General features: G+C 40.6%; 5 protein-coding genes across 5 annotated transcripts in view; 2 read left to right on the plus strand and 3 right to left on the minus strand.

Annotated features, from left to right (window-relative positions):
- Window positions 1–173: 173 nt before the first annotated feature.
- Window positions 174–18150, minus strand: LOC130182217 (claudin-4-like). The gene is made up of 2 exons (XM_056396953.1): window positions 18009–18150; window positions 174–1660 (listed from the first exon to the last, which is right to left on the minus strand). The coding sequence occupies exon 2, from the start codon at window positions 1429–1431 to the stop codon at window positions 874–876; it is 558 nt and encodes a 185-aa protein (XP_056252928.1). The 5' UTR covers window positions 1432–1660; window positions 18009–18150; the 3' UTR covers window positions 174–873.
- LOC130182214 (claudin-like protein ZF-A89) lies at window positions 2929–3962 on the minus strand. Its single transcript, XM_056396941.1, has one exon. The coding sequence runs from the start codon at window positions 3822–3824 to the stop codon at window positions 3045–3047; it is 780 nt and encodes a 259-aa protein (XP_056252916.1). The 5' UTR covers window positions 3825–3962; the 3' UTR covers window positions 2929–3044.
- On the plus strand, window positions 5791–7735 carry LOC130182213 (claudin-4-like). The gene has a single exon (XM_056396940.1). The coding sequence runs from the start codon at window positions 5803–5805 to the stop codon at window positions 6589–6591; it is 789 nt and encodes a 262-aa protein (XP_056252915.1). The 5' UTR covers window positions 5791–5802; the 3' UTR covers window positions 6592–7735.
- On the minus strand, window positions 7864–11592 carry LOC130182218 (claudin-4-like). The gene is made up of 2 exons (XM_056396955.1): window positions 10898–11592; window positions 7864–9202 (listed from the first exon to the last, which is right to left on the minus strand). The coding sequence occupies exons 1-2, from the start codon at window positions 11395–11397 to the stop codon at window positions 8557–8559; spliced, it is 1146 nt and encodes a 381-aa protein (XP_056252930.1). The 5' UTR covers window positions 11398–11592; the 3' UTR covers window positions 7864–8556.
- Window positions 18151–18180: 30 nt separating the features above from the next.
- The window catches only part of LOC130182219 (claudin-4-like), a 6622-nt gene continuing 3870 nt past the window's right edge, over window positions 18181–20932 (plus strand). The window contains exon 1 of the mRNA XM_056396956.1: window positions 18181–18705. Within this exon, the coding sequence (XP_056252931.1) occupies window positions 18218–18705 (488 nt within the window). The 5' untranslated portion in view covers window positions 18181–18217. The remainder of the gene's footprint in view (window positions 18706–20932) is intronic.

A 20932-nucleotide genomic window follows, 5' to 3' on the forward strand; every position in this document is an offset into this window, starting at 1 on the left:
AGTCTGTAAATAAAGCCAGAGTATTCAAATACCTCTGAGCTAAACCCACATCAAGTTTTTCAGGCTTTTAAACAAAGTGAAATGGATGATGCTTCTCAAAAGTGTCACATTTTTCTGTGTGTGCTAAAAAAATCGTTTTTATTAATAGTAAAACAGAAAAAAATCAAAAATACAAATATGCAAAGTGAATTTATTGACTTAAGATACAAAGATGAATACTTTAGTCCACTTTTCATGGCAAAACACACCCAACAACTGGACACCTTAGCAAACATGTAGTTCAGTTAATCATAGAAAAAGAAGAACTGAGTCCTTACAGATGTTCTCAGTACAATTTCACTTCTTTCACAACTCTTGTTTTAAGAGCAATAACTTTTTCTCAGTTTTTTCTGATTTGCTTTATTCTGAAAGTTCTTCACCACACCAGCAATTGTTTTTATTTGTTAAGGAATACTGTAAATAAAGATTATCAAACACGATAAATGTCTTTTATAAATCTTTGTAATTAAAGTGATTATTCATGAATCATCAAAATTTGTCCTATACATACTAAAACACCCTTAGCAGTTAACATCCTGCAGCATCACATTATACAACTATTAGCTTGACCAGACTTCATGTTTTTCATTCTTCACTTTCAAAAACAAACAACACTGGTTATTCTAGTTATTTCAAACTTTTAACATGCTACATTTGAATATTTTACACAGATTTGAATCTGATTTGTTGTGAAATGTCAGTGCAGTGCAATTAAAGGTTGAAAAAAGGAGCTTTAATCAAATGAACATCACTGAACACAGGACTGTACATTTTCAACTGAAGTATGTATTTAATGGATGTCATGGTGTTCTCCGTTCTCTCTTCTTCTCTGCCTCAGCACCTGTAGGTGCTACACAGCACCCCTCCTCCAATGACGAGCAGAGCTCCAGACGCCCAGCCCACATATATGGAGGCTCCCAGCTCTCCCCTCCTCTCACTGGTGGGCAGTGGGTTGTAGAAACCTGTGATGATGCTGTAAGCTGACCAGCTGACAGGAATTAAACACAGGAGCCCTGCTATTATGAACACCACACCTCCGGCCAGGCCAGTGTTGGCTTTGGTCAGCAAGTCATCACGAAAGAAGTTGGTGCAGCGGACCCCGACCACAGTGAGCCCGATGGCCACCACGCTGGCAGCGATGGAGGCACAGATCAGAGCTCTGGAGGCCTGCAGATTCTGCGGTAAAGCCAGAACGGAGTCATAGGCTTTACACTGCGAGTGGCCCGTGCTCTGGATCACACAGTTCATCCATAAACCTTCCCAGAAGACCTGAGAGGTGATGATGTTTGCCCCAACAAAGGCCGTCATCTTCCACATGGGCAGCCCGCAGATAAGGATGGTGCCAAGAAAGCCGATGATTGCCAAACACATACCAACAAGCTGGTTCCGCATGTTTCCAAAAACACAAATCCAGTGCACGTATTCAAAAGTTCTTTTAAATGTCAAAGAAACCAACAAAATCCACCTTCGTTTGAGCTGAAGATCATCTTGATCACAAACTTACTCACAAACGCACGCCGCTGGTTGTGTTTTGCTCTGCCGGTATGAGGAGGAAGAGTAGCAGGGAGGGGTCTGTGCTAGTTTGCAGATCAGGTTTCCTGCTTGTCCTGATTCCTGATCGCTATGAATGAGCAGGAGGAGACAGAAAAACAAAAGACATCATGAATGAAAAACTGCTTTGTGACCCAAAACTAAAAGCTTTGATCCCAAATTTTAACCATGTCCAGAAATGTAAATGTTTGCACATGTCAAACTGTTTAAACCTGACACGACATATTACATGACATGAGTGCTTTAATTCTCCAACAGGTTCTAATAAACCTATACTGAGCTTGAAAGAAGAAAAACACCTGAAAGAACACACTGATACGCAGGAAGGAAAGAGTGTATCAACACCTGTTTGATTAATGTTCACCAGTGATTACAACACTGAAAAATAAACTACATGAGGAATTATTTCCTGTACAGTAAATATGAAGCCAGGGCCAGCAGCTGGTTAGCTTAGCTTAGCACAAAAACTGGAAATGATTAGGCTGGTTCTGAAGCCAGCACCTCTAAAGCTCAAATTAACACATCTTCTTTAATCCATGTGCCAAAATGTTCAACTATTCCTTTAATGTCAAAGCAGTAGGAAAAACATCTTAGTTTACTTGAAGGTAAACCAAATAAAATCTTTAATGGGCCCATGTTTAAGGTTATACTAGAGTAAGTGGTACATATGAGGTTGTCTGACAACACTGGAAATCAGTGTTTATTCCTGAGCCAGAGCTACTGACGGCCTGTCATACAATCATGTCATGTGAATCATGGTTCAACTCCTCACTCATGTTGCCCTTATGTCAAAGTAAGAGATAAGTGGTAAAGATAATAGAAGTCAAGTATAAACAAATCAAACCAAGTTCTTTTAAAACTTGGCAGTCTATACAAGTCACTAAAAATCACTCCAGACTGGATTAATCCCCAACCTTCCCACATATGCATTACTCCCCATTTGTAGTGTGCATTGCGTTTGTCCACGCACAGGAATCCAGTAGTGGAATGCTGCACTGCGCAAAACTTTTAAACTCAGACATTTTATAGTTGCACAGTTTCTGTGGTTCATTGAGTCAGACTGATTTGACTTGCAGCTCACTACAGTGAAAACCACAGGTAGTGATTTCAGACAGTTTTGAATTGTGCATGCTAGTTCACTGGGAACTTAGTTTAGTTGTCTCATTGTTAATTAGCAGACATCTGTGCTTTTCCTGCCAAGTCTGAAACTGGGTGAGACACCAATACAAAGTAGGTTGAAGACCATTAAGAATTAAGGCTTTGTCAAGAGCAAAACCATGGTGAAACATTGAGCTTCACAATGCCATGCACGACTACACAAACAAGGAAACTGATTATAAAAAAAATTTGATTTATTAAAATCAGTAAAACAAAAGTTAAAACATGACATGGAAAGTTCAATCCAGTTTCCTGCAGTAAGAAACATGCAGACTGTAGAAGTACTTGCAGGCATTTTAAACGTAGGCTCCTCCACTCGCTGCTGAGCGTGGGGCAGAGTATTTGGCAGAGTATCTGCTATCTTTACGCTGCTGACACTGACAGCACAGAAGTGCACCTCCAATGAACAGGAGTCCTGCTGATCCCCAGCCGATGAACAGTGACGCTCCCAGCTCCCTCCTCTGTGCGTCGATCACAATGGGATTGTAGAAGCTCCTGATGACCTCGTGCGCAGACCAAGACACAGGGATCAAGCACATGATGCCACCGATGATGAAGAACACTCCTGCAACAATGGCTACTTTGCTCTTGGCCACCTCATCTTCAATGCAGTTGGTGCACTTTCCCCCTGCGACGGCGAGCAGGATTCCCATGAAGGCGACCAGGATGGAGATGACGACGAGGGCCCGGGCCGCCTGCAGGTCTTGGGGCAGAGCCAGCATGGAGTCGTAGACCTTGCACTGCATCTGGCCAGTGCTCTGCTTCACACAGTTCATCCACAGACCCTCCCAGAAGACCTGCGCCGTCACTATGTTGTTCCCAATGAAAGCAGACACCTTCCACATCGGCAGGGCGCAGATGATGATGTCTCCCAAAAAGCCAATGGTTGCCAGGAAGATGCCAAAGATCTGAAGACCCGCAGACGCCATGTTTGTCTCTCGTTGAGCAGCAGCAGTATGATGCAAGTGAAATACTGACAGTGGTTTCTCACCTGCAGCTTTTATACCCACATGGTAGCCGTGGTTTCTCCTGATTGGCTGTTCAAAATTGCCCAAACTGAAAACACCTGTGGTCATTAAGTCGGTGCCATATTATCAACCACACTGGTAGAAGTTGATGATTTTGTGGAGGACTGTTTGGGGAGATTGTATCTCTTAAATACTAATGAATCAATTTTGAAATCTCTCAAATTTCTCTCAATAATTCAAATCACATTTTGTTTATTAATCTAAAATATTTTCTAATATTTAACATCTTTCTTTTTAAGTCACTACAAATTTAAAAACCTTCTGTTTTTAAGCTTTTAAATCTACGTGTTCTTTTAAATTTCTTATTATTCATATTATAAAGCAGAAAATTAAATGTATTTAAAACATGGAAAATGTCTCTGGTAGCCTAACATCTCCTCACATAATGTGACTTGTTTAAAATGATGATTTTACTGTGAGTGAATCGGCTCCTTTGGAGGTCTGGCTTTCATCTGAACTGTTAGAAGAAATAAGACATGGAAGGCTGTATTTTCACATTTATTTTCACAGCATTCTGCAACATGTAACGACACTCAAATATCTTCCTGTTTTACATTCTCAAGTGTCTGTGAAGAACATGAACAGACCGTCTTCTCACCACTTTACTTCCTGTTCTCTTACCAGTGCACTAATCAGGCTGATTGACTCCACCTGTGCTGATTAGCCAGCGAGCCCAGCTGTGCTTGACTCTTGTTGCTCTGAGTTGTTGGACATGTGTCAAACATCCACATACAAATGAACAAGAAATATGTATCAGAACAGAGTCAGGAGGAAAAACATGAAGGATAGTCATAGAGCGATTAATATTGACGATATTAGAAATTAAAATCCATACAGGAACATATTGTAGATTGCATTGATGGCAATATTTTTTAGGTTTAGGTTTTATATATTAAGCTTTGACTAAATAAGTTACATAATTAGGTATAAAAAATAATAAATGAAGTCAAGTATCCCCTCACCGACACCACCCTTTTCATGCCTACGTACTTGCATACTTTCACCCATCCCATTCTCGTGAACACAATATCTCAGTAACACCTCGACTGAACTTCTTCAAATTTGGCCCAAACATTCACTTGTACTTGAGGATGAATTGATTAGATTTTGGTGGTCGAAGGTCAAAGGTCAATGTCATGCTGACCTCGCAAAACAAAAGAGGGATGTAACCTGAGTGACTGAGGCATACAACCGCCAGGCAAGTTCTTTTTTGTACTCTCCACTTTGTGAGGGAAATCATGACAGTGGGATTGATGTGTGTTTTGTATTTGTGTGGAGTTCATTGCCTGACTTGTTCATTTTGAGGGAGTAATCAGTCTGAGACTTGGAGGGGACATTGTCCTTGGCTACTTCACACTGAAATTATTAATGATGTGGAACATCGATTTCTGGGAATATTTGGATAAAGCTTGTTCCAGTAAAAAGGGTCCAATTTGGTGAATTGGTTAACTTCCCAAAACACATTTAACAAATGATATAAGAGGGGAGATCTTGTCTGTACTATAGTCAGAATACCTTACACATTGACCTGAGAGTAGTGTCTAATCATATTTTATCCTATTTCAACCATTTATCTGTTACTTCAAGCTAATTATTTCAATTGTTAGTTAATTAATTTTAACAAACAATGTTAACTATTTATCCATAATTAACAAAATCAACTTTTTCTCATTTTCTGCCTTTTCATACTCAGCTTCTCCACAATATTTCCACATATCCACTGCCAACTGGAGAGTCTACCCCTGACTGGAAATCACTGCTCTACCATGTGAAAAGATTTTATTAATCCAGTGTCGTTTGCAAAGCACTTTGAAGTTGATGTTTTACAGAATATCATTCTACTCCATAAAGTTGGATTTTCATGTTTGACCTTTCACAACTTTGTGACACATAAGCTTTTATCTGAGCCATTCTGTTAAAGCTTCTTTTCTCTCTCAGAGCTCTGCTGGGGCACCAGAGGGCCCCTTTGTTGGACAGAAACACCTCTGAAGTCAAAGGCAACATGATGGATGTTTATATCTGAGCAATGGAGCCAAAGCCCACCCAGAGCGGGTGGGGGGCTGCTCAACTGGGTCATATAAAACTTCCCCACAGTAGGAGAGCTTTTAGTTCACAGCTCAGTGAAGAACTGAGACACACCGATAAAAAAAAAAAAAAAAAAGAGGAACACCAGCAAACAGCAATGGCATCTCTGGGGCTGCAGATTCTGGGCGTTGGGCTGGCGGTGCTCGGATGGATAGGAAACATACTGATCTGTATGCTGCCCCTGTGGAAGGTGTCTGCTTTCATTGGGAACAACATCGTGGTGGCTCAGAGCATCTGGGAAGGACTGTGGATGACCTGTGTGGTGCAGAGCACGGGCCAGATGCAGTGCAAGGTGTACGACTCCCTGCTGGCCCTGCCTCCTGATCTCCAGGCGGCCCGGGCCATGGTAGTCATCGCCATCCTGTTCTCTCTGTTTGGCCTGCTGCTCTCTGTAGTTGGAGGGAAGTGCACCACGTGCATTGGCGACAAAGCAGCAAAAGCCAGAGTGGCCATCTCAGCAGGTGTTTTCTTCATCCTGAGCGGGGCTCTGTGTCTGGTGACTGTCTCCCTGCCTGCTAACACTATCATAAAGGATTTCTACAACCCCTTGGTTCCTGATGCCCAGAGGAGAGAGCTGGGTGCATGTTTGTACGTGGGCTGGGGTGCATCGGGACTGCTGCTGATCGGTGGTGCTCTTCTCTGCTGTCAGTGCCCGTCAGGAAGAGACCGCTATAATGGACCGAAGTACTCCCCGCCCAAGTCCACAACACCTGGGAAGGAATTTGTCTGAGCTGGAGGCTCCTTTTGAAAAGTGGCTGACTTTACATATAGTACAAACCTGTTGCGTATCCAAGTGTGATTTGCAATTTGACTAACTTCTTTCAACTAACACACTGCTGCCTTTTGTTTCTGAGAAATGCAAGAGACTCTAAGGTATGTGGCATATTAGATTAATGCATCGTTGAGTTAGGACCAGAGTTTTTTTTAAATTCAGTCATTGTTTTGTATTATAATTTCAATATTAATTCAGACTCTCCTGGTGTTTTTATTTTCTTTTTTGCAACATAAGCACTTCAGAAAGACTCATGTATTCGCCATGTGAAATTTATTTTTCATTCTGTTTTTTTTTTCATTCATGCAATAAACATTATTTTTTTGTCAGCAATGTTTTTAATATGACTGATCTAGTGGAATTCAACAAACAAGGTATGCATACTGAAAATATTGGATCTAAGATTAAGATTTTATACACAAAACATGATCATCTTATATGATCTATATGTTATTATCACGGCTATATGTGATTTGTGATATTGGGCTATATAAATAATTGACTTGACTTTATAAAATACTTAAAGTTCGCTCCACCTTGACCAGATAAAATATTGAAATGTTGCTTGCATCAGAACAAATAATCCAGTACTGTAATATGTTAATATTGACAACAGGCATTCTGCATAATGAGTACTTTTACATGTGATAGTTCAAGTACATTGTGTACTTTTACCCACAACTAAGCAACATTTTTACACTGTATATTGTTACTTTTACCAAAGCAAAAGATCTGACTGGCCTGATCTCAGCTAAGGGGCCAAAATGTAAAACAGACACAATGGTGGAAAAATTACAGCAGCGTATTGTTTCTCTTGGCAGACTGGTTTCAGTTGAAAATGTCTGTAAACAAAAAGAAACCCATTAAAGAGGTTAAGGATATATCATCCTGACAAGACTTGGCAGATGTGCTCTTACTGGGCAAAGTGTAAATATCCATTCTTTGCAGATATAAAACAGTTCCTTAGCAACATGAATCCCAGCATACACAGTGCACTGTTGTCTCAGGCACTGATGTCCGTTTTTCACTGAAGACAGAAACTGTACTTTACTGTCTTAATACGAGGCCAGCCGATTACAACATGGAAAACATCTCAACCAGATACATTCAACTTCCAGGAGTCTACTCCCCTGAATTCCTGAGCGCATTATCATGAGTGGTGCGTGAGAAGTACAGTTTCAGCTCTGTGCAGGTGCAGAGCGAACGTGAGAAAGAGAAGACGTCACGAAGCGTGTGAACAAAGACACTTTATTTCAATTGGACAGTTGACAATTGGAAGTCCAGCAGTGATCATTGTGTCGTCATAGATTATAGATAGATTTTAAGTGTACATTGTCCAGTATAATAATAATAATAATAAAAATTAGAATTTTCAGAATTCTGCATTAATATTTGTTTTCACAACTTCTCTGTGCAGCAACCTGTGCAATAGTTGATATAAACCGGAGCCATTACAGATGTTTTACATCACTTCTTCAGTCTCAGTCTGCAATATTAAAATGACTCCTAAAAGTAGCTATGTAATTCATAATTAGAATAAAAACAGCGGAAATGTTTATTTATGAAAAAGAGCTAAGAGAAATACTGCCATGTGAAAACTGGTAATTGACAGCTTATGTCAGCTTAAGACAGGGACACACTGCATCTAAAAAGTCCAAGCCACCACACAACCAATCAATCATCAAGGCTTTTTGTCATCAGTACAGTTTAATGTGCTGCTGTGTCGTGTTATTAGATGCTCTAAAATATTTAAAAAATCATTCAAATTTAGAAACTGAGGGGAGGAAATGTTCCTAATCGACCAAACAGTGAAATGCAATTTAGTTTTCTTTTCTCTCACGTTCTTCAGCTTCAGCAAAAACATTTTTCAGCACATGAAATAGTTGATCCTCTTGAATATCTCAAGACACCTTCTGCAGCCGCTCACACATAGTCCATGTGTGTAGAGGCGGTTCTTGCAGGGGTAAACTTGGCAGGTGCGTAGGGTCTCCCGTCTTTTGGGGGGCAGTTGTTGCAGAGCAGCCCCCCTCCCAGCAGCAGCAGCCCAGCGGAGCCCCAGCCGATATAAAGCGCAGCCCCGAGCTCCCTCCTCTGAGCTGCGATCACCAGGGGGTTATAAAAGTCCCTGATCACTGCGTGAGCTGACCACGACACCGGGATCATGATCAGCAAGGCGGCTATTAGGAAGATCACACCGGACACGATGCAAGCTTTGGCTTTGGCCACCTCATCCTCCATGCAGTTTGTGCACTTTCCTCCAACCACGGCCATGAGGACGCCGAACACCCCAACTATCACAGAGATGATCACCATGGCCCTGGCAGCCTGCAGGTCTTGCGGCAGGGCCAGCATGGAGTCGTAGACCTTGCACTGCATCTGACCCGTGCTCTGGACCACGCAGTTCATCCACAAGCCTTCCCAGATCACCTGGGCGGTGATGATGTTCGCCCCGACGAAAGCAGTGACTCTCCACATGGGCAGAGCGCAGGTGATGATGGTGCCCAGCCAGCCGATGAAGGCCAGCAGTATACCCATCATCTGGAGACCTTGAGAAGCCATGGTTATGCCACTGCAGCCAGAAGTCAACTAGAAGTAAGAACAGATTGCTGTTTCAGAAATGTCCAAGTCTTGAAGATGATTCGATTCTGACTGCATGAGATCACCGCAGGCTTTATGGGTTGTGGGGTCTCACATACGCCACTCTCACAACTGCTTGGGCAAGTGTCCGCCGTGCTCTGATGCTCTGTGGTCCAACTGTGAGAAGAAAACTGCTTCCCGTTGTGGTTCAAACTTTCTGGGTGGAGTTTCTGTGCTCCCAGACAAAAGGGGGAAGGCTGAGACCTGATATCTACAACCCTTGTTTTCTCTCTCTTCATTGTTCCCACACATACGAGCTTTGTTACCCCAAGCAAGGCTTCAAGACTGGGAACAATGGCTGCAGATCCCACCTGTACTCACACACATACAAACACACACACAGACCCACTCACACAGGTTAAGCCTTGAGCAAACAAAAACTAGTTTGGGTCTGTGCATTCAGCTCAAACTGACCAGGAAAAGTTCCTTAATCCAATATTCATTTAATTATTAGGGAATTAACCCTTGAAGAGCCTTTTCATTTGTATTACAATTAAAACTTATCACCTTATATATAGGTTTGTGTGTTATATTAAGGGACTTTAAATGTATCATACAGACCACAGATGGATTCAGGTTATATTCTTTGTAGGAAATGTTTTTCACTTTAGATTAAATCAAGATCAAACTGACAACAAGTTGCACAACTTTACTGAGTTAGAACCTCAGTTAAAGATCACAGCAAACGGATGTGAATATTTCCTGTTAATGCAATTTTTGCTCTTCTCTTCATGAATGAAAAATGTGTCCTGAGAGTCTATATAAATCACAAATACCTTTGCCCGTTGGCTCACAGTTTGAACAAAGAGCAGCCACCGTGCCTCTTTTTTTCTGCCACACCTAGACCTGATCTACAGGAAAGTCAGACAATAGATGCTTCTCAAATGCTGCGTGGGTGAGAACCCTTGTTTTTGAAGGCAATGCCAGCAGTGAATGGACATTTATGTATCTCTGCAGGTGTAAAAAGTAGAATTAACATTAAAATCAGTAAATACAGAGAAGTTTAATGTAAGACCTCCGATAAAATGTTGACTTGTCCCACTTTAAGACTATTGAAGGAATTCTGCTGTGTGAAAATAAAAAGCACAAGTGATCTCAGTTTTGTAAACAAATATTTATTTACAGTTTAACCAGCCCATCGTGAATCTCATAGACATGGTTTATAAAAACAACCCACATATACATGGCAAGAAAAGAGAGGATTTTCAAAATAAGACTGAGGTTATAGAGTTTGTATACTAATAAGAAAAGACTTTACGAGCAGTCATATTAACAGCCATACACATACTAACAAATGTGTTAACATATTGAATTGGATTTCCTCTTTGCGTGCGGTTCCTGTCCTGCTATCCATTTCCTTCAAACACTCAGGAGGAGTAACCTTTTGATCAGGCGACATCCTGAATTATCAACACTCAGTAGCACCAGTGCATCTGTTCCGGTAAATAGTGCTTTGTGGAAGCCATATACTGATCTCTAGTTTCACACATAGTCTTTCCCGGATGCTGGCGCTGAGGCCTCGGACCTGGCAGCTTTGTACCTTGCAGTGTAGGATCCTTCATCCTTATTGGGGCAGTTGAAGCAGAGCATCCCCCCTCCGATCAGCATCAGAGCAGCTGCCCCCCACCCGATGTAGAGCGCAGCGCCCAGTTCTCTCTTCTGGGCGCTGATAGTCAGTGGGCTGTAGAAGTTTCGGATGATGGTGTGGGCCGTCCAGCAGACGGGGACGAGGCAGAGGATCCCAGCTGCAATGAACATTACCCCAGATGCGACGCCCACCTTGGCCTTGGATGACGGATCCTCCACACAGTTGGTGCACTGACCCCCGGCTACAGACAGCAGGATAGCCAAGATGCCCACCACGATGGCGATGATGGTCAGGGCCCTGGCAGCCTGGAGGTCAGAGCTGAGGGCCAGCATTGAGTCATACACCTTACACTGCATCTGGCCTGTACTCTGGACCACACAGCTCATCCAAATTCCTTCCCAGGAGGTCTGTGAAGTGACGATGTTGCTGCCAATAAAAGCAGTGACCTTCCACATGGGAAGGGCGCACACGATGATGGCGCCGATCCAGCCCAGGATCCCCAGAGCTGAGCCCAGTATTTGAAACCCAGCAGACACCATGGTGGACAGCAGGTTTGTTCTTTGTTGTTCCTTCAAATGAACCTTCTTTCCTTTTGCAGTGGTGACTTGAAAGCTGTCTCTGTTTGCTGCCACTCCTCTCTTGCAGTGACGTTGGCCTGTGTGTTGTTTGTGTCCTTCTGTGGTTCTGTTGGTCAGGTGAGTTTTGCTGAATGGGAGAGGACTCAGAGGAGAACAATACATATGGTGGAGGAGGAGGAGGGGCCGTGTAGGAAAATATCTCACCGTCATCAGTCCCTGCTCTTCAGGTCCACCCCCAAACTCCACAAACCCACAACCTGTTTACCCTCCCCCCACCCACCCTGCTTTACCAAGTTTAACAAAAAGAAACACGTGAAACCGCTTTGCGTGCACCTCTACATGCAAAATAAAACACACAATTTCAACACAATATAAGCATCTTGTTGAAGAAAAGATGGTAGCAGCAGATTTTGTTTTTATTTTTGAACATCGTCCTTCTTCATCTCCCCTCCTCCACCTCCAGTTTCACCTGAAGCAGCTGGAGGGTGGAGTCAGTCAACTTCAGACTGACCAAATATGGTCTTGTGCTCAGTGATGTTGTTCGATCACACCTTCAGAAACTATGGATGACATGTTGCTGGAGTCAAAATAAATGCCAACACTGTCAAGACTGGATACTATTGATTATCTATGACCAAGTATATTTTGAGGGACTTTCAGTTTACTACAAGGCAGGTGTTGAAGGGTGGATGGTGGGATCCTGATCCCTGCATGTTGTTCGGTTTAGGCAACGATAGCACTTTGGTTAAAGTCAAGGAAAAATCAATGCTTCAATTAAATGTGAATGAAGTAAAGACGCTTTAGTTGCCATCATCAGATACATTATTTCAAGAGCAAATACTGTGCAAAAATATATTAAAAATACCTTGTTAGTATTATTAAAAACCTGTTTCTAAGCAGTCTAACTTTTTATAGGTCTAGGTTTTCAATAGACTTTTGGCAGACATGCAAATAGTTGTGAAATATTACAAATCATGTCAAATTAAAGTTAAAATAAACACCGGCAGGAGCACGAGTCTCAATTTCAAATTAACTGGGAGCAACTGGCAAGGTAGTTCTTGAACACAAATTAAATTGATTTTTTATTCATTTTTTGCTCTATAACCCTCCAAAGCTGAGCAACTTGCCTCGGCCCTGTTCTCTAACTCAGCGCAGCTTCTGCTTCACATGTTCAGTTTGCTTGTGACAGTTCCTGAGAAAAACAGTGGAATGTGACAGAAACATAAGCGCCGTGGTTTCACAGCCTTGTTAGAAAATTAAATGATTACTGTGACACTGGTGGAGAAACAACACCGGGGGAAAAAGTTAAAAATTAATTTTTCATGCCAGATGTAAATGTTAATTCTAAACGTTCACACCTTTGATCTACAGTCACATTTCACTTGGACTTTGTGTCTTTCATTAGTTTCACACACACACAATCCAATCTTTAGATTTGCTCTTCTTTAAGCACATGATGAATGTGACCAGCTAAAAATAATAGAAACAGTTTGTTGAGGTTTTACTGGAGTTAAACTAACAGCCCTGTGGCCAGAGGTCGGCACTGTGTGTAAATACCAGCTGGAAAATATCTACTTGAAATTATTGGTATTTTTTTAATTCTTAGTGACTTTTTCTGAGTTATTTACTGACAATTTTCATCTCTAACAGCCTTGACATCAAAATTATAAACATTTATATTCTTGGATGTAGATGTGCTCGTATTGCATGTATTTTGCAGTATTCAGTATGTTTTCTTCTCATACCGTATCACAGAGCGTGAAAAACCTCAGTAACACACTGAGTCACATACTTAAAGTGTTTTAACTAGGAGACACACAACGTGCGAGTCATGTGACGCGTGCTCTGATACAACTCAGGGTGATCCACGAGAAATCACCAACGGGATTCAATGAGGTTTCACTGAAGTTCCATGAAATGCTGCACATGCAGACAAATGTGAACTCCTTCAGTCATCTTGTTACATTAAGAAACAGAATTACAAAAAAACTGGACAATTACAAATTGGACTTGATGTTTTGGGAACAATTAAAATAGGGTGAATGTGAGAAATGAAGAGACCGTGTGGAATGAAGGCGGAGGTCATCTTTGAGAAGAGCTCTGTTCTGTTCAGTCTGTGATCTGTAAATCAGACTGAAGGCTGATTGTAAGTGTGATCATATAGGGGAGTTTTGTTCACAGATTATCTCAGAAAACAGCTTGTACTCAATATTTAGTGAGATTGCTGTGGGCGGAGCAGGACAGGGTAACAAACAGGGGTCAGTTTAAGTGCAAGTGATATGATATACAACATATTTGACAGGTCTGGATTTTGTAACTTGTAAACACTGTAAAAACCTGACATCATATTTGTTTGACTCTTCTCTCTGCTATTCTTTGCTCTGCCCAAAGGGAGGCAGCAGCTTCTCTACTTTCTAATCTGCCCTGAATTTCCCTGGGAGAGTCACTGTGAGGATCATTTATGACTCACATGAAGAAGACAAGACCGAGACCGTCATTTTAGTTTCATGCAGTTTGTTTTGAACTTGTACATTTCATTTATATGCTCATAATGCAGCAATTCAACGCACAACTGTCTGTACTCAAAGAGAGAGAAGAATGTCTGGACGGTTGTTAAAGTGCGGCATCAAAGCAGCTTTTAATGTGTCTATAAATCTCTAAGCGGGCGTTAAATCCAAGGCTCTTTCAGAAGACTCATTACTTAGTAACAGAGAGTCCTGTTATAGAGCAGTATCACCACTGACCAGTGACCCAATAAAGGCTGCCAGTGGAAATCCCCATCTTTGGTCAGTTTGAAATGAAAGGCTGGTGATTGTTTGAAAAATACAAACTGGCATAAGTCCGGTTCTTTAAAGCTGCCTCAGTTTAAAACTATTTAATATAAACTTTTTTTTTTCATTATTTAGATTGAGGGTGTGACATGTTTATGAGGTCTGCTCACAGTTTCTATTACATTACGCTGCCACTCTTGATGATAATCGAAGAGGAGGTCTTTCAGTTTCTATGGTAGTTTTGCACACGTTTCATGCTCGTCTAGTAGGATCATTGAGCAATCTTTCGACACGCCAAGTATTTACAGACAAAAAAATCTAATCAAATTGTGGAGTTTGAGAAATCAACAGTGGTCCAGTCACATGTGAGAGCAATGAATGACTTAATCTATGTAGTAAAAGAGTCAAATTTTGTATCAGGAGTTTCACTATTATTCAAGCATTGCTTTGTAGGTTAAGTCCAGTGGTTTACTCATGTAAAACAAGCAATACCACACCATAAAAATACGCCCTTAAGTAAAAGTAAAAGTAAAAGTAGTGTCAGCCATATAAGTAGTAGCCAAGTATCAGCAACAAAATGTTTCTAAACATTTCAAACTAAAAGTCCTCCTGCGTTAATGTTATATTTTTATATGACTGACTCATTATGATTGATTAATTAATGTGTAAGTGGTTTCATGATGTCATGGATGATTGAGGTGGAGCTGATCTGTTCTATATATATATATATATATATATATATATATATATATATAATATATATATATATATATATATATATATATATATATATATATATGCTGCATAAATACTCACAGTTAACGTTTGTGTGCCCTGTAATGTTTTTGACCTGGGGGTGGACACGTGGGTCGGATCCAGAATAAATTTAAATCAATCATTCTGAAGCTTGTTCTGTTAACATTTCCAACACTGAAATCCCTCCCAGCATCAAGAAAAGATGTAAGATTAGGAATAAAATCATAGCGACACATTCTTATATGGTTAAGTCTAAATGTATGTATGTATGTATGTATGTACTCCAATTTTATACAGCTCTTCAAGGAACACAGTATCACTATATCCACTCTGGAAGGATATTTCATCAGTGTATTAGCCCCTGTATTTAGGTTACTATGATCATTGTGTTGGCAATAGTTGACCCATACTATCTATCTGAATTTCCCTGGGCAGTTACCCAAATAGATTAAGCTGTTATTCATACAGCATGCCCTCTGACATACCATCCCAACACACCCAGCTGGATTAGATGAAGGCTCATTTGTGTGTTTTTTCATGGCTGGTGAGGAGGAGGAAGAGATCACACTCTCACAAATCCACCAACGCACGAGAACAACAAGGAAATGGATGATGTTGCTGTTTACGGAAACCGATTTGTCACAGATAGAAACGTCCAGTGAAACTCCCCTCACTGTACAAATCAGTGGAAACATATCTGTGGAGTTGTTTTAGTACTTATAAGTAAAGTGCTTATAAAGAGTGATTATCTGGATGCCAGGGCAGAATTAAAGTTACATTATTTAAAAAGAAAAAAAAAAGTTTAAACAAATAAGTTGGATGTTGTAAAACTTTTGTCAATTTTACATTTCACATTTCAGTCTAATTCTATGGACCTTTCATTGTCTGTACACTCCCACATGGACTTTAGCTTTTTTCACTATAATAATAACTGTAGTGACATTGTTCCTACTGCTTTATATTGATCAGTGATATTTTATTTTATTGTAGCTGCTGTTATAACTAATCATTTAAATCCTGAAGCCCAAACAAATCTATATGTTTTATATTAACATAATATGAAAGGCGTCTCTGTGGATGGACTGAGATATCTGTTGTAGCCTCTTTAGCTGGTGAAATACAAAAGAGACATATCAGACTTTAATTTGTCAGGTGCAGCAATATGAGTCCAAATGAAAACTACCTTTGCTGTGTTTAGATAAGGAGCTCTGTTTGCTTTTATAAGACCATATGGCTGCATTGTCACTTTAAGAAGCTAGCTGGAGAACGCACTGCAATGGTCTGTCAAGCTGCACCCGGACCTTCAAATATCTCTTGTTTAAGAAAGAAACAAATAATCTAATAGTGTTGATAGTCAGATATGATTTGAGTTGTTGGTAGATAGTTTATTTCCTTCCTAAATACAAGCTAATCTCAAATAATCCCCTTTAATCAGGCTTTATCTTATCGCGGTTACTGGGTCAGCCATTCTTTAGCAGACGTGTTTGACTATAATATTGAAGTGTTACAATGTGTACACGTATACAAGATAAAAGTGTGTCAGACTGCGATAGTGGCAGCAGGTTCTGCAATGATCACCTGGGCAAACTGGCCAGACTCACCTGTGTATGGAGATATACAGTACATGGATCCACACTGATAGAGTCAATCTGACCTGATGTAAACAATAAACCAGAACATACGCTGACATGATCTCATTTCTGAGAGTCATTCAGGCCAAGCCAGTTCAGTCTATGTGAGGCGGGACTGAACAACACAGCGTCTGAGCTCAGTCTCTCTCAGAGGGAAACATTATGTTCACGCTGCTCTGCCATATAATAATCCAACTTCACTTTTCTTACATATTGACCAGCAATTTTGTTGTTTGCTGGTTCTACATTTTAACATTCCTGTGGAAACTGGCCAATCAAAGGCAACTTCCTGGTAAGATGTTTAAAAAGGACAAGTCTGGTGATAGTCTACTGAATATAATTCCAACAATTGATCCTATTGTCTGTGCATCTAAAGCCTGGCACAAAGTATTTCTCTGTGCCATAGACCTCCATTGTGTCCAAAATCTATTTTAAGACACAATAATAAGACACATTGTTGCACTGGGCGACATGTCGCTGCATTACAATGAACATGGGAGCTGTATATGTATGTGTGTGTATTAATCCATGGCTGAAAACAGTCCCCAACAACAACACTTATAACTCCAGTTTGAGTGATGGTTGCCGAAGTTAACATGTGAACATACGTGTTTGCTCCATTTTCAAAGTTACAGGAGTAAAGTTGGTTAAAAAAAAAAAAAAAAAAAAGCCTATATACCTATAAAGCATATTTTTAGCATTTCTAGTTCCTCATTAACTCAGATTTACAATATGACTACCTATAGACTGTGTGACCCAGTGGAGATGGTCCTGCAATAAAAACTGCAACATCATGTTTTACTTGAGACAATAAAATATGGCATGTCACAACAAAACTTAAATGAAGATTTGAAAACAGAAAAATACTGCTAAAATTTAATCTGTGCTAAATTCCTCTTTTTCTCTTCCTCTGTTTTTCTCAATACACTCCCTCTCTATGCAAACAAACACACATTCTCATTCTCCGAATACACACGTTTATTAGAGTACATGTTTGCACATCAGTTACAGTCTTATGTGGTCGCCTATGAACCACATTACAAGCTCTGCCCTGGCCACTCATTACCTACTGACAGCAATAAAGCAGACACACCCAGGGCTACCATGGGCAAAAGGTTAAACCATAAAAATACTCATTCGAAATAGCACACAAATGAGCACCAACACACCCAGGTGGTAAACGAGGCCAGTGCAAATGGACTCACCTGATTGGCTTGGTTTGGCAGGTGATGTCATGTCTTAGGAGGGCCTGACCACATAGTAATAAAACGATAAGGGTCATCGTCTGCTTAAGAGCAGCGCAACAGAGGAAAACAACATCTGAGCGGCCACGTACACGCAGAAGAGAGTTTGTGGAGGAAGCAGCGCACCGTGACAAGTCAACACTTCACTGGATTCAGGAGTAGGTGCTTACCTTGAGGAGGAGGCATACCTGGTGGACCAACAGGAGCTTGAAGGGCAAAATCAAGAAGGCCTTCAGATATTTGTCGAAACATACAAGAAGGAAAGGGAAGCAAGGAAAACTGTGAGCAAGAGAAAAGTCAATAGGAAGGAAGTGAGAGGAGAGAAAGGACAAATAAAGGAGTTTTTGATCCACAGAGGAGACGTTTGTCTGGGTGAACAATGGTTTCTTTTGGACTTGAAGTGGTCGGTGTCACCCTGTCAGTGCTTGGCTGGGCGCTGAGTATAGTCAGCTGTGCTCTGCCAATGTGGCGGGTGTCTGCCTTCATTGGGGCCAACATCGTCACAGCTCAGGTGTACTGGGAGGGCCTGTGGATGAGCTGCGTGTTCCAGAGCACGGGGCAGATGCAGTGTAAGGTCTATGACTCCATGCTGGCTTTACCTCCGGACCTGCAGGCCGCCAGGGCGCTCACTGTCGTATCCATTATCGTGGGTATAATAGCTCTCCTCATCTCCATGGTGGGAGCCAAGTGCACCAACTGCATTGAGGACGAGGGCGTCAAAGCCAGGGTGATGGCTGCTTCTGGGGGGGCGTTCATCACGGCAGCTCTGGCACAGCTGGTGCCTGTTTCCTGGTCGGCACACACCATCGTAGTCGAGTTCTACAGTCCGCTCATCCCCTCTGGACAGAAGATGGAGATCGGGGCAGCGCTGTATCTGGGTTGGACCGCTGCAGGCCTGTTGATGATTGGAGGGTCCATTCTTTGCTGCAGTTGTCCTCCACAGGAAGAGAAACCAGCAAGGTACAGTGTGCACCCGCAGAGTCGTGTAGCGTACTCCGCCGCTCCGAGGTCAGTGGCTCAAAGCTCCTACACCAGGAAGGACTATGTGTGAGGGAAGAGGACAGGACCATGGCGGGATTATTATTATATTTTCACATGTATCCTGCTTATTTGTGCATGTTCGAGAAATGTATATAAAAATGCATCTCATTGATTATTACATCGGTTCAACTGGAACCAACTGCTCACCAGAAAAGGATGACTAAATCCAAACCACATGTTCTTGTGCATATTTAGGATCATAAATGTGTGTAGATATTTTTTGATGAATGGATTTGTTAGTTCTCTGCAGTTGTTTACATGAAGCCATTAGAGCAGAGGGAAATCATCAAATTTCAAAAAGCAAAAGACCAAATGTGGTAAAAGATTTTTGGAATATGTGATTATTGTTCAGTTCTGTGAGGAGACTTTGGTTTCCAAGTAAAACTGATATTTTATATATTTATTTGTGCTCATAACATTTGGATCCACTGCTGATGTTCCTCATTGTACTGATCAGCGTGTACATATGAAGTTTCATATTAATATTATATTATTATTATATAAACAGAGACACTCGTGTAACTGTAATGAGCTTTCAAATGGCTTTTGTTTTTTCTATGTGAATAATATTGTTCTTGACATAGGCCGAGTCACAGATACGAAACATTACACAGCTGAGCAAAATGGAGCTTGCTTTGGGCTCCAACGCAAAGTCAAAATGGCGGCGTAAACTGTAAAACGGCTGAGGGAAGTTCAAATCAACATATGATATATGATATGAAATGTGATTTTATTTGTTTCATCATCTCTATAACATTTCACAGCCTTTCGTGTTGCTGTGTTCAGACATTTTCTACAATATTGAAACTTTTCTGTGGCATGTGTTCTGTTGTATAAACATTATATCGGTTTGACTTTTATTAAAAGGCTTTGACTTTGTGAATAAAAATGTTTTTCGATCTACTGAAATGATTAAAACAACTTAAAGATGGAATTGAGATCTTTACTGTGAAACAGGTGAGACTAACTTATATAAAATTTTTAATTAGATAAAAGGCACATATGATAAAAGGTGATAGGTTGTTATTCCAAATGCTGTATGAATAAAAGATAAAATTCAAATGAACACAGTCATCATAACATTGGAAAACAAACAACTTCAAGACAACATGAACACAAAGTGAAATACACAGAATATCATGTGTACTCATTCTTGAGTTATTTAAACTTTAAAACAACTTTAAAATAACAGAATGAAATAATGTTGCTGTTGATGTTGTGCAGAAATCTGACGTAATGGGAGGGAAGTCTCTTCTGTTCGTTGTCTTACTCCGTCTCTGTACCACAGATACCAGCTTTTTCCTGTTTTGTATAGTCAAATTTTCCCTCTGTGTTTTGGCAGGTGAGCTCAGGTGACTTAACATGACCTATTTCTGTTTCCCAGAGCAACAAGTAAAATTGTTAGCACCAAAATATACTTTAAGTACCAACAGTGAAAGAACTAAAGATGCAGAATAACAATGATTATTGGATTATAATTATTTATGCATTCAGTGTACATCACTTAATTAAAGATGGGGCTGATTTTAATTAATTTATACACTGCTTGGTAGCTCGTTTCCCGCCAGGGTCAATAAATCCTTATCGTAATTATCGTAACCTATAATAATACAATAATTTATTTGTTGATTATGTTAATAATTAATTTATCTGGATGTGCAACATAACTAGTAACTCAAGTATCAAATAAATTTAGTGGAGTATTTACCTCTGAGATGTGGTGCAGTCAAAGGATAAAGTAGTAGGAAATGAACATACTCAGTACAAATGCCTCAGAGTTGTACTTCAGTAGAATAGTTGAGGAAATAAACTTAGTAACATTTCACCATCATTTAAACACACGTAGGTGTGTCTTAGTTCCCTCACAATGATAAATGATAATAACAAGTATATCTTTACTAATTGACACGAATGTCTCCTTATATGTCGGTGAAACGACCAGCTGGTCAACGCAGGTGTAGTGATACAGGTGACCTACAGCCGACATACATCAACCGATGTTGGTACATAAACACGACAATCTGACTGACGAAGATGCTCCATGATGGGACCA

The sequence above is a fragment of the Seriola aureovittata genome, chromosome 15, assembly GCF_021018895.1.
Source record: "Seriola aureovittata isolate HTS-2021-v1 ecotype China chromosome 15, ASM2101889v1, whole genome shotgun sequence".
Classification (NCBI taxonomy): Eukaryota; Metazoa; Chordata; class Actinopteri; order Carangiformes; family Carangidae; genus Seriola; species Seriola aureovittata.